The sequence below is a fragment of the Eschrichtius robustus genome, chromosome 5 (genome assembly GCF_028021215.1).
Source record: "Eschrichtius robustus isolate mEscRob2 chromosome 5, mEscRob2.pri, whole genome shotgun sequence".
NCBI lineage: Eukaryota > Metazoa > Chordata > Mammalia > Artiodactyla > Eschrichtiidae > Eschrichtius > Eschrichtius robustus.
The window spans coordinates 11,204,414-11,218,490 of NC_090828.1; the positions used below are offsets into that span (position 1 = coordinate 11,204,414).

Consider the following 14,077-nt stretch of genomic DNA (forward strand, 5'->3'; position numbering starts at 1 on the left):
TTGTTTCAGTTTCTAGTGCAGGGGTAATGAGGTTATAGATTACAGATTAAAATGGCAGTAAGACTGGAGAGCTAGGATTTGTTTTTTAATTGAGGAAAGTGTTTACAATTGGGTGGGTGGATAGAGAAAATAAAGGAGAAAAAGTGAGAGATGATTCCATTGTTAGCAGAAATAGAACTGCTAAGATGGTATATAGCATGTGGAAATAACAGGGAGAGAAGTAAGAAATTCTCTTCTGGATTTGATGAAATTAAAAGAGATAGCAAGATACTTAAACTAAGAAAATAGTGTCAGCCATCTGGCAACTAGGAAGAATATGTAGGACAGACGCCAACAAGGATGGCAGAGGGGAAAGCCCCCAAATGTTGGGTCCTTGTGTCATCATGTCACTGCATAGCCAACTATGGGATTAACTAACCTTGTTTTAACCCTGTGTTTTGTTACTTACAGACCAAACCGAGATAACAGTGAAGTTAAACAAAACATAAAATAATCTTGGTAAGAAAACTAAAATTATTGTAGGAATTCTGAGTCAGTTTACAAACATTTTTTTGAAAAGGAATATGTCTTTTAACATCGTAATGGCTTTTTTTTTACTTCAAATCTCATCCCTTTAGAGACCCAAAAAAGGTAAATTAGGAGTAACAGAAGCAGTGGAAAAACATAGGATAAATAAGGAATAAACAAGGAATAAATTCACTTGTAACTTAAAGATTATAGATGTGTTTTTAAGTGGCAATGTAAGACTTTCATGTATAAAGAGCATTGCTTAGTTCTAAAAGCATTTATTTTGCCTTTAAATAAGACATTATGCTAAATCATGAGCTATTGCAGGTTTAGATATGAGTTGTTAGGAAAGATATTCCATTTTTATGAGCACAATTCACTCATAAAATTCTACATGAAATCTAAATATATGAGGATAAAGCCATAATCATCTATATTAATGATCTCCTCACATCTCAGCTCCTCTGTTTGAAAGAAAACCTTTAAAAGTGTTAGCGCAACTTTGTGTGCCCAAGGCACAGTGAGACCAAACAAACCAAAACGTCGTAGTTTGGAGCAGAGAAAAGTTTATTGCAGGGCCACGCAAGGAGACGGGTGGCTCATGCCCTAAGAAGCCCTGAGCTCCCCGAAGGGTTTCAGCAAAGCACTTTTAAAAGCCAGGTTGGGGCAGGGGCGGGTGTCGAAGGTTATGTGACCAGCTCGTGCACAGTTCTCTGATTGGCTGACGGTGAGGTAACAGGTTGGTGTCATAGAGGTTCACATTTTCGGTCCTTAGGCTCCAGGAGGCCTGGGGCTCTGTGCTCAAGTTCATCAAGTAGTTAATGTCTTCCATTTGGTGGAGGCAGGGAGAGGGAGGTGGGTCACATCTGTAAAACAGCTCAGGAAATGTGCATCAAATACTGCTATCTAGGTACTTCAGACAGGAACTAAAGCAGAGGATGCGGGGGGAAGGCCTGTCCTGGGAAGGCCCCATAGGGTCCTGCTTGGTTACAAAAGGACAATTATTCCAAGACTCTTAAGTGGTAATTGATAAAAATTTGATTTACAATCCTCCCTAAGATACCTTTAATACATTAAACAAGTTATATTTCAACTATGATTTCTGAGTAAACAACACTGTTCTTTCCTGAAAAATGTGTTTATATATGAAGCACAGTTTTTTTAAAGATGACTGCTAAGTTATTGATCATAATAACAGCAAACATTATCCTCATGCTTGCTATGTGCCAGATATTCCTAATCCTCAAAGCAACAACTATTATTGTTACCACTTTCCAGATGAGAAACCTCAGAGTGGTAAGGTAACTTGTCCAAGAATGAAGAGTTGGAATGAGAATATATACATAGATGATCTGCCTCCAGACCCTACACACACTTCACTGTACCTTACAATACCCAGATGAAAATAAAGCGGGTATACGTAGTGAAAGTGCCAGAAAATAAGCTTTTGATTGCCAAGGCATCCATTTCAAAGACATCCATCTCAAATAAATGTATTGCCAGCTGTATGACACATATACTAGCTAAAAAAAAAAACAGATCAGGAGCCAGGCCACCTCACCCATGCACTTCCTTTTAGAAAGCCCTGGGTGACCTAGATAACGAAACACCTGAGTGACCCCGATTCTTCCCTTCCCGTGTCCTAATTCCCACCCTTATGCTTTAAATTCACCAATGAAGTGTGAACCCATGAACCCCCATGCTTCCCTCCCTCCACCTGACCTCCTGTGTGGCCCTTGGGTGTGACTTGTACCCTACAGGACTTGTGTGTAATAAACCTTGTTTTTTTTCAAAGTTCCCTAATTATTGTTGCTGAGGTGCTCTTACAATCATGTTACCAAGTGCAAGCTCGTTCAACAGCCCAGTAAATCGGGGGAGGAGGTGTTGGGGCAAGGAGTAATGACTTAATTCAGAAAGCTGGGAATCCAAGAAGATGGCTGCAGGAAAGAAGAAATTAACATATCACCTCCCCCAGTCTGGCAAAACCAGGAGATATTTGCCAAACTTATGGCCATTTTTACTTTACCTCCTCACCTCCCCCTCTCCCTGTTCTGTAAAAGAAACTAGCATCCAGACCCCGGGATGATGCTTCTCTAGGACTCTAGTCCGCCACACACCAAACGGAATACTACTCAGCCATAAAAAAGAAAAAAAATCTTGCCATTTGCCACCACATGGATGAGCCTTGAGGGCATTAGACTAAAACTAAATGTCAGACAGAGAAAGATAAATGCCATGTGATCTCACTTATATATGGAATCTAAAACAAACTAACAAACGAAAAACACTGAACTCATACAGAGAACAGAGGCACGATGGGTGAAGGGGGTCAAAAGGTGCAAAATTCCAGTTATAAAATAATTAAGTTGTTGGAATGTAATGCACAGCATGGTGACTATAGTTAATAAAACTGTACTGCATATTTGAAAGCTGCTGAAAGAGTAGATGTTACAAGTTCTCGTCACAAGGAAGAAAACATACATTGTAAACACAGTCATGCACAAAAATATTTTCACAAAAATTCACAAAAAATTTTCTCCAAAAACTTTATTCAACAGAAATTATAATAATAGGCTTCAAAGCAGAATCTAGGAGACACATTGTTACATTACTCTTGTTTCATTTATCAGTATCGTGATGCTACCAAGAAAGAAAATTGAAATAACCAGTGACATTTGCCAAACAGTATGTGTGTTCCTGTCATCTCTACCAAATAATATCAAGGAATGATATAAGTCCATCAGCTTTAATGGTCATATCTGTGAAGCTAACGACAGTGTATAAAAGGTTGACTTGTGGACAAAGAGAAAACATGAAATGTCACAATAGCTTGCTGGCTGGCTGTGATGCCAAGTGGCAAGTTTCCTCATGGACTGGCTTTCTTCAATCAGCGCCATATCCTACAGGTATTATCCTTGCTACCTAATACAGCAAATTTCACAAAATTAGTTTATTTTATTCACTTAACTCTCTCTGTTTTTACAGGTTGACATTTTCTGGGTCACTGTCGATGATCAGTATGTTTAATGTGCTAGAGCCTCAGTGCCCAGCTGCAGAGCCCCTCCACAGCTCAGGCGTTCGGGGGGTGGGAATCTTTTTTTTTTTTTTTTTTTTGCATTTTTCCATGTCAGTCATAAATTGGGCAAGTTCACATTCTACTTACGCACCCCCGCGAGATTCATGGCATCTGAGAATTGGAGAGGACCGGAGAATGCAACTACATCAGCCATCCCTCTGCTTATCCCCCCACCCCACCTTCACACAGTGCCACCAGGTGGAAATATGGTGACTTTGAACATCTCCAGGTTTGAGTGACTAGCTTACGAGGGGGCAGCCCATCCCACTTTGGAACGTCTCAAAATGTCAACAGATTTTTCTCATCGTCAGTCAGAATGTGAGATTTGCATCCTCCCGCCCTCCCCACGACTATGATCGACACTCTTCCAAAGCAGCCTTGATACAACTCCTCCCCCAGGGACGCCATCCACATTCTGTCTGTGGGAACGACGGCCCTGGTATGGAGCGGTGCTGGGCGCTGCTGCTTCTCTCAACCTCAGGGGCCGGGCAGGTACCATCGATAGAAGAAGTGGGAGGGCTGCGCGGATCGGGAAAGCGTGTGAAAACCGCACATGCCACCCAAGGGCACCTCGTACTTTTAAAAGTGTCATGACCACACCGGACAGTTTCCTTCCATTTAGTGACTCTAAACCCTCAGGCAGTCCACTAAAACATGCATGCAGTTAATCACACCGGGGTCTGACAAGAAAATAGGGCAGATGAGCTCAAACACAGATCTCTGCTGATGGCCAGGCAGACGTGTCACCCCCATTCTCATCAGCGCTGGCATCTAGTGGGTTAGTATTTAGCATGTTGGTGCTTTGGGAAGTACTAAATAAATCGATAATATCTTAAAAGAGCTCAGGCATTTGAAGGCCACCACTAAAACAAGGCACAATCAACACATTTTCCTTCCCTAACTCTCCAGGGTCTTCTGTGGTTGAGGGGAAGAGGTACTGCACAGCTGGCCCGGCTTAACATGATCGGTGTGGACTAGGAAAGCCTGGCCCTCAGCTCCTGCGCTTCCTGTCACAATCTCCCACCTCCTTCCTCATCGTGAGAAAGGATCCAACATTCTTTATTACGGCATTGTCTTAGGAGTACCTACGTTTTAGCAACACTCGCTAACCGTAAGCCCAAAGGAAGTAATCTGCAATTTTAGAAATTATCCATAATTAGGTGGAAAGGGGTGGTATTTCAGGGCAAAGGGGAGATTATTCTCAGCACCTCTAAAGTTATATGATTAGGAAGCTACCTAATCAGCCAATATATAGAGCCAACTTTGTATATGTGACATTTCACTTACTAGACTAGTTAAGCAATTTAAAAATCTTCTGGGCACAATGAGAATCACTGAGAGTTAGGCAGATTCGCTCCTCTGTGCCCTCGTGGGCATCCCTACCCAACACCACTGTAGCAAGGTTTCCCCTTCCCTGCCAAGGTTTCCTCCAGAGGCAGTGCACTAGCATTGTGCCATATTCTTGTCATTTTTTCCCCTTTCCACAATCTAAATTAACCTGATCTCAATCCAGTTCTTATAAAATATCGCTAATATAATTTATTCACAATAAATCGTTAATCATTGAAAAATTGCTCAATATGTGTTCTTTTCCCCCAATATTAATTTGTTATGAGGGGACATCCAAGGAGAAAACAATTTCACTCAAAGAACAAATCTCTAATGGGCTATAAATCCCACTGTGAAGAACTCAGGTCCTGACTTGTTTTAGTTACTAACATTTACTGCCATCAACTGAATATTGACCATTTGATGGACTATGCCTGGGGAAATGTAGTAAACAGGAAGGCAGGCTACTGAATTCTTACTTTGCCTGGAGCAACTGAAATTGAGAATTCATAAAGCCTTACAGTCAGTGGCAGAGCTCACTCCTGTGGTTCTGCAATGCAGCTAAAATTAAATAATGGACACAAAAGGCACCAAGATGAGCTAGGGACCCTGGTGGGGATGGGAGTGTCTCCTTTTGGTATCCAGCTTACTGACTCTAACAGCCAATTTGAAAGGAAAACTGAGTCGATGGTGTTTATTTCTCCCCTACCTGTAATGATTATGTCACCTTTATAGTTGAAAGCACATGAAAAGATTTCATCCGTGTGTCCCTCAAGAACCTGTAAGCACTGACCAGTCTGAACATCCCAGATTCTAGCTGTTTTGTCAGAGCTGCCAGTGAGAAGACGGTTCCCTTGGGGGTTGAAAGAAATCTACAAGCAAGAAAGAAGAAAAGTGATCACAGGTTTGTGTAATTTGATTCCCACTATATTTTTAATCAGCAGAAAGCGGACATTACTAAGTACCTGTCACCTTCTCAGCCTGGTATTTATTCTTACACAGAGCAGTTCCTTCAGGATGGGAAAAATACTGCAGGAACTAATACATGAAAATTACAATCTAGACAGTAAAGTTTGATTGCCCACCCGTCACACACAGTTCTAAGGATAAAAACCAAAGCTCCGTTATACTTTGAGTGTTCCCTACCCAGCTTCTTTCCAAAGGCTCCTGATGCCAATCTCCCCACGCAAACCAAGAGGCAGAGCCCTGGTGTGGATGAGATCACAGCCAGGCATCTTTGTACCCAAACCTCGATGTCACCTCTGCAAACCAACTTTCTGTCATCACAAGCAGAGGGATCGTCCTTCAATCTGTGGCATAGAATGTCAGGGCCACTAAGGGAGGACTTCTTGTCTGCTGCTACTTAAAGCACAGAACTTTCCATCAATGTGTCCTGAGAGCCCCTACGTGCCAGGCATTGTCACATGGTATCTGAGCAGCAGAGAAAAGTGTTAGTCCTCAGTTCCTCTGGACATCATGCTTATAACCTTTTCTAAAGCATCAGAAGATGACAATTTGGGCCACTTCCCCTGTAACTGAAGGTTTGATGAGGGCAAGTCCCAAGGCCACGGCTTTTTTCATCACAGTGTCACTAGGGCCTAGCATAATGCCTAGCACAGTGGGAGCTTTCAAAAAGTATTTGCTAAGTGAATGAACAAATGAATGAATGAATACCTTAGTTTGGCACCCCATAGAAATGCCATTACTGGATGGCAATTCAATAGGTAATATATACTTGACAAGCATAAAATGCAGTAATATAGTTTGAGAACTCTTTCTATTCACACACACACACACACACACACACAAAAACATGTGCGCTTATTGAGTGTGACACACCAGACTCTCAGAAACATGGCCTGGGCTCCCTCTGTGGCTTGTCTCCCATGGTCACACATCCCATCCCTCTTCCTGCCAGCCCCCAAGGCCTCCCAGCCTGTGAACAGGATGTGCCCTGCACTGCCTCAGAGACCAACCCTGATGGGCAAGGGGGCAATGGCCACCAGCAGCAGGTACAAAGGCAGGAGATGGGGAGAGAGCGCAGCAGCGGGCCGCCCCGGGGTCCAGCAGGAGCCTGCAGACCTGAAACCATCAAGCTGATATTTTACGAGGAACGAGAAATCTATCTCAGGTATGAGACCAAAGAACTGGGCCAAACTAGGGGGTGAGAGTCACCAGTCCCAGCCTTCAATACAATATTCTGAGGACACATCTAAACCTCAGATCGCTGATTGGATGGCCCTGCTCTGTGCATAAGCTTTTGGGAGGAGTTGATATAAAATCCTAAACTACAGCTTTCAAGTTTCAAAATAGGTCATTTTTAACTTTGTTAAGTGTTAAATATTTCCAGGAGATACTTCTTCAATTGCATCTAATCTACAGGACACTTGATATTTGCTGTGCAGCATGTCTTTTGCATAATATAAACTTGTGTGTTTACTAGAACCAGGAAAAATACTTTATTAGCTGCTTAATAGCTTTAATAAGTATTTTTAGCTAACAGAATCTTCTGCTCATGGCTGAGGAGAATGCTGTTTTATACTTTGTAAAAGGTTTTAGAAATCATTTATTATGCTGAGTTTGAGGACACTTTTAAAAATAAAGTCTTTAGCTAACTGATTTCTAGAAAATATGAGATAACTGGCCAAACCTTGGTGCCATTAGTGCCAATAGACCTATTTATACTAAGCCAGCTACCTATTTTTTTGAAAATAAATAAATTTCTCCAAATGAGAAAGCAACTCACCTTTGAAATTTCACCTTCATGGCCTTCCAATTTGGTAATGCATTTTCTTGTGGCTGCACTGAAAACTCTTGCTGTTCCTTTTTGAGAGGAGTTGAGATATATATAAATTCATCTGAAATACCGAACTTTGACCACACGCCTTGAATTATCTAAATGTCTATCCCTCTGACACACACACTTTGTGCTAAGTTTGTCTTCTTGCCTGCAGTGAGAACCAGCCACTTAATACTTAAAATGCAAGCTGGTTCCACTGCAGGAGAAGAGAGTGAAAAGGAGCATCTCTCTAGCCCCAAGCTTATTAGAAGAGATATTGGGTTCCAAGGTAGATGGGAGTGGGGAGACAGGACTCCAAAAAGAATAAAATTTTTAAGAGAAAAAAGGGGAATTAAAACAAGTTTTGAGAGGCTGAGGATGAAATAAACAGCAAGACTAACATCATACACCAAATATGAGTCTAAGGTTACAGAAGATCAAGAGGCCTTCCTGAGAAGGAACAGCATTCACTACTCAATGAACAAAGAACAGGCACTAAGAAACCCTTTTCAACAGAAAAGGCTAATAGAATGGTTTGTTCCCTATTGGATCCCCAGTGTCCAAAAGTGCCAAACTCATAGTAAACACAATAAATAGATGTAGGGTGGAGGGTAGATGGATGGGTGGATGGATGGATGGATAGATGAAGTACAATAGTATATACGTTTCCTTAGAATTAAGGAATAGAGGAGTTGGGGCTTCTCTGATGGCACAATGGTTGACAATCTGCCTGCCAGTGCAGGGGACACGGGTTCAATCCCGAGTCTGGGAAGATCCCACATGCCGCGGAGCAACTAAGCCCATGAGCCACAACTACTGAGCCTGTGCTCTAGAGCCCGTGAGCCACAACTACTGAGCCCGCGTGCTACAACTACTGAAGCCCGTGTGCCTAGAGCCCGTGCTCCACAATAAGAGAAGCCACCACAGTGAGAAGCCTGTGCACTGCAACGAAGAGTAGTCCCCGCTCGCCGCAAATAGAGAAAGCCCGTGCGCAGCAACAAAGACCCAACACAGCCAAAAATAAATAAATAAATAAATTTATTTTAAAACAAAAAAAAGGAATAGAGGAGTTAAATAAGCATAGAAGGAGAAAGACAGAAGTAGTGAAATTGTTGTCAGAAAAAAAATTAAAATTTATCTGCCCAGGTGAAGGATGCTGTCTCACCATAAATTATAGCATTACATCAAGGTAAAATTAGCAAGGATAGGGAATTTTGGTTACTTAATTTTCATATGGAGAAAAGCAAAATATCTTAATAAATTTTCTTTTTACTTATCTTTCTGACAATGTCAACTTCAGGAATAAGTAGACAAAAATTGCTATGTTAGAATTAATATGATTAAAATATAAAACTTGCAACTTAGTTGGACATTTCAAAAGCCTTAAAGAAAAGTGATCCAACTGTTTTAAGAGTTTGTTAATAAGAGAGATTGGTTCAAGATAGTGGAGTAGAAGGACGTGTGCTCACTCCCTCTTGCAAGAGCACCGGAATCACAACGAACTGCTGAACTGTCATCGAGAGGAAGACACTGGAACTCACCGAAAAAGATAACGCAACATCCAAAGACAAAGTAGAAGCTGCAATGAGATGGTAGGAGGGGTGCAATCACAATAAAATCAAATCCCATAACTGCTGGGTGGGTGACTCACAAACTGGAGAACAATTATACCACAGAAGTCCACACACTGGAGTGAAGATTCTGAGCCCCACATCAGGCTTCCCAACCTGAGGGTCCGATAACAGGAGGAGAAATTCCCAGAGAATCAGACTTTGAAGGCTAGCGGGATTTGATTATAGGACTTCAACAGGACTGGGGGAAAGAGAGACTCCACTCTTGGAGGGCACACACAAAGTAGTGTGTGCATGAGGACCTGGGAGAAGGAGCAGTGACCCCATAGGAGACTGAACCAGACCTACCTGCTAGTGTTGGAGGGTCTCCTGCAGAGGCAGGGGGTGGCTGTGGCTCACCATGGGGACAAGGACACTGGCAGCAGAAGTTCTGGGAAGTACTCCTTGAGGTGAGCTCTCCCAGAGTCCGCCATTAGCCCCAACCAAGAGCCTGGTAGGCTCCAGTGCTGGGTTGCCTCAGGCCAAACAACCAACAGGGAGGGAACCCAGTCCCACCCATCAGCAGACAAGTGGATTAAAGTTTTACTGAGCTCTGCCGACCAGAGCAACACCCAGCTCTACCCACCACCAGTCCCTCCCATCAGGAAGTTTGCACAAGCCTCTTAGATTGCCTCATCCACCAGAGGGAAGACAGCAGAAGTAAGAAGAACTACAGTCCTGCAGCCTGTGGAATGAAAACCACATTCACAGAAAGATGGGCAAAATGAAAAGGCAGAGGACTATGTACCAGGTGAATGAACAAGATAAAACCCCAGAAAAACAACTAAATGAAGTGGAGATAGGCAACCTTCCAGAAAAAGAATTCAGAAGAATGATAGTGAAGATGATCCAAGACCTCAGAAAAAGAAAGGAGGCAAAGATTGAGAAGATGCAAGAAATGTTTAACAAAGACCTAGAAGAATTAAAGAACAAACAAGCAGAGATGAACAATACAGTAACTAAAATGAAAAATACACTAGAAGGAATCAATAGCAGAATAACTGAGGCAGAAGAACGGATAAGTGACCTGGAAGACAGAATGGTGGAATTCATAGCCACGGAACAGAATAATAAAGAATAAAGAATGAAAAGAAATGAAGACAGCTTAAGAGACCTCTGGGACAACATTAAATGCAACAACATTCACATTATAGGGGTCCCAGAAGGAGAAGAGAGAGAGAAAGGACCCGAGAAAATATTTGAAGAGATTATAGTTGAAAAGTTCCCTAACATGGGAAAGGAAATAGCCACCCAAGTCCAAGAAGCACAGAGAGTTCCAGGCAGGATAAACCCAAGGAGAAACACACCAAGACACATAGTAATCAACTGACAAAAATTAACGACAAAGAAAAATTATTAAAAGCAACAAGGGAAAAATGACAAATAACATACACAGGAACTCCCATAAGGTTAACAGCTCATTTCTCAGCAGAAACTCTACAACCCAGAAGGGAGTGGCATGATATATTTAAAGTGATGAAAGGGAAGAACCTACAACGAAGACTACTCTACCTGACAAGGATCTCAATCACATTTGACAGAGAAATAAAAAAGCTTAACAGACAAGCAAAAGCTAAGCAAATTCAGCACCATCAAACCAGCCTGACAACAAATGCTAAAGTGTGTTTCTCACTTCTCTAAGTGAGAAACAAGAGATGAAGAGGACCTACAAAAACAACCCCAAAACAATTAATAACATGGTAATAGGAACATACATATCGATAATTACCTTCAATGTGAATGGATTAAATGCTCCAACCAAAAGACACAGGTGCGCTGAATGGATACAAAAAAGACTCATCTATGTGTTGTCTACAAGAGACCCACTTCAGACCTAGGGACACATACAGACTGAAAGTGAGGGGATGGAAAAAGATATTCCATGCAAATGGAAATCAAAAGAAAGCTGGAATAGCTATACTCATATCAGATAAAATCGACTTTAAAATAAAGAATGTTACAAGAGACAAGGAAGGACACTACATAATGATCAAGGGATCAATCCAAGAAGAAGATATAACACTTATAAATATATATGCACCCAACATAGGAGCACCTCAATACATAAGGCAAATGCTAACAGCTAAGAAAGAGAAAATCGACAGTAACACAATAATAGTGGGGGACTTTAACACCACACTTACACCAACGGACAGATCATCCAGACAGAAAATTAATAAGGAAACACAAGATTTAAATGACACAATAGACCAGATAGATTTAATTGATATTTATAGGATGTTCCATCCAAAAACAGCAAATTACACTTTCTTCTCAAGTGCACATGGAACATTCTCCAGGATAGATCACATCTTGGGTCACAAATCAAGCCTCGGTAAATTTTAGAAAATTGAACTCATATCAAGCATCTTTTCCAACAACAACGCTATGAGATTAAAAATAAATTACAGGGAAAAAAACGTAAAAAGCACAAACACATGGAGCTTAAACAAGACTAAATAACCAAGACATCACTGAAGAAATCAAAGAGGAAATCAAAAAATACCTAGAGGCAAATGACAACAAAAACACGACAATCCAAAACCTATGGGATGCAGCAAAAGCAGTTCTAAGAGGGAAGTTTACAGCAATACAATCCTACCTCAAGAAACAAGAAAAATCTCAAATAAACAATCTAACCTTACACCTAAAGGAACTAGAGAAAGAAGAACAAACAAAACCCAAAGTTAATAGAAGGAAAGAAATCATAAAGATCAAAGCAGAAATAAATGAAATACAAACAAAGAAAACAATAGCAAATATCAATAAAACTAAAAGCTGGTTCTTTGAGAATATCAACAAAATTGATAAACCTTTAGTCAGACTCATCAGGAAAAAGAAGGAGAGGACTCAAATCAATAAAATTAGAAATGAAAAAGGAGAAGTTACAATGGACACCGAAGAAATACAAAGCATCATAGGAGACTACTACAAGCAACTCTATGCCAATAAAATGGACAACCTGGAAGAAATGGACAAATTCTTAGAAAGGTATAACCTCCTAAGACTGAACCCTGAAGAAATAGAAAATATGAACAGACCAATCACAAGTAATGAAATTGAAACTGTGATTAAAAATCTTCCAACAAACAAAAGTCCAGGACCAGATAGCTTCACAGATGAATTCTATCAAATATTTAGAGAAGAGCTAACACCCATCCTTCTCAAACGCTTCCAAAAAATTGCCGAGGAAGGAACACTCCCAAACTCATTCTACTAGGCCACCATCACCCTGATAGCAAAACCAGACAAAGACACTGCAAAAAAAGAAAATTACAGACCATTATCACTGATGAATATAGTTGCAAAAATCCTCAACAAAATCCTAGCAAACAGAATCAACAACACATTAAAAGGATCATACACCACGATCAAGTGGGATTTATCTCAGGGATGCAAGGATTCTTCAATATACGCAAATCAATCAATGTGATACAACATATTAACAAATTGAAGAATAAAAACCATATGATCATCTCGATAGATGCAGAAAAAGCTTTTGACAAAATTCAACACCCATTTATGATAAAAACTCTCCAGAAAGTGGGCATAGAGGGAACCTACCTCAACATAATAAAGGCAATATACAACAAACCCACAGCAAACATCATTCTTAATGGTGAAAAACTGAAAGCATTTCCTCTAAGATCAGGAACAAGACAAGGAGGTCCACTCTCACCACTATTATTCAAAATAGTTTTGGAAGTCCTAGCCACGGCAATCAGAGAAGAAAAAGAAATAAAAGGAATACAAATTGGAAAAGAAGAAGTAAAACTGTCACTGTTTGCAGATGACATGACACTATACATAGATAATACTAAACATGCTGTCAGAAAACTACTAGAGCTAATCAATGAATCTGGTAAAGTAGCAGGATACAAAATTAATGCACAGAAATCTCTTGCATTCCTATACACCAACAATGAAGGATCAGAAAGAGAAATTAAGGAAACAATCCCATTTACCATAGCAACAAAAAGAATAAAATACCTAGGAATAAACCTACCTAAGGAGGTAAAAGACCTGTACTCGGAAAACTATAAGACACTGATGAAATAAATCAAAGTGACACAAACAGATGGAGAGATATACCATATTCTTGGATTGGAAGAATCAACATTGTGAAAATGACTATACTACCCCAAGCAATCTACAGATTCAATGCAATCCCTATCAAATTACTAATGGCATTTTTTACAGAACTAGAACAAAAAAATCTTAAAATTTGTATGGAGATACAAAAGACCCTGAGTTGCCAAAGCAATCTTGAGGGAAAAAAACGGAGCTGGAGGAATCAGACTCCCTGACTTCAGACTATAATACAAAGCTGCAGTAATCAAGACAATATGGTACTGGCACAAAAACAGAAAAGCCCAGAGATAAACCCACACACCTATGGTCAACTAATCTATGATAAAGGAGGCAAGGATATACAATGGAGAAAAGACAGTCTCTGCAATAAGTGATGCTGGGAAAACTGGACAGCTACATATAAAAGAATGAAATTAGAACACTCCCTAACACCATACACAAAAATAAACTCCAAAATGGATTAAAGACCTTGATGTAAGACCGGACACTGTAAAACACTTAGAGGAAAACATAGGAAGCACACTCTTTGACAGAAATCACAGCAAAATCTTTTTTGACCCACCTTCTAGAGTAATGGAAATAAAAACAAAAATAAACAAACGGGACCTAATGATATTTAAAAGCTTTTGCACAGCCAAGGAAACTATAAACAAGATGAAAAGACAGCCCTCAGAATGGGAGAAA

The 14,077-nt window shown here is 40.5% G+C and overlaps 1 protein-coding gene across 2 annotated transcripts in view; it reads right to left on the reverse strand.

Annotated features, from left to right (window-relative positions):
* Positions 1-3,082: 3,082 nt before the first annotated feature.
* The window catches only part of DAW1 (dynein assembly factor with WD repeats 1), a 41,332-nt gene continuing 30,337 nt past the window's right edge, over positions 3,083-14,077 (reverse strand). The window contains exons 11-13 of one of the 2 annotated variants that reach the window (XM_068543748.1): positions 7,659-7,735; positions 5,622-5,784; positions 3,083-3,429 (exon numbers count right to left, since the gene is read on the reverse strand). In XM_068543748.1, coding sequence (XP_068399849.1) covers positions 3,395-3,429; positions 5,622-5,784; positions 7,659-7,735 — 275 coding nt within the window. In that variant the 3' untranslated portion in view covers positions 3,083-3,394. Of the gene's footprint in view, positions 3,430-3,611; positions 5,785-7,658; positions 7,736-14,077 lie in introns of those variants that run through there. The other variant, XM_068543747.1, reaches the window with a different exon arrangement.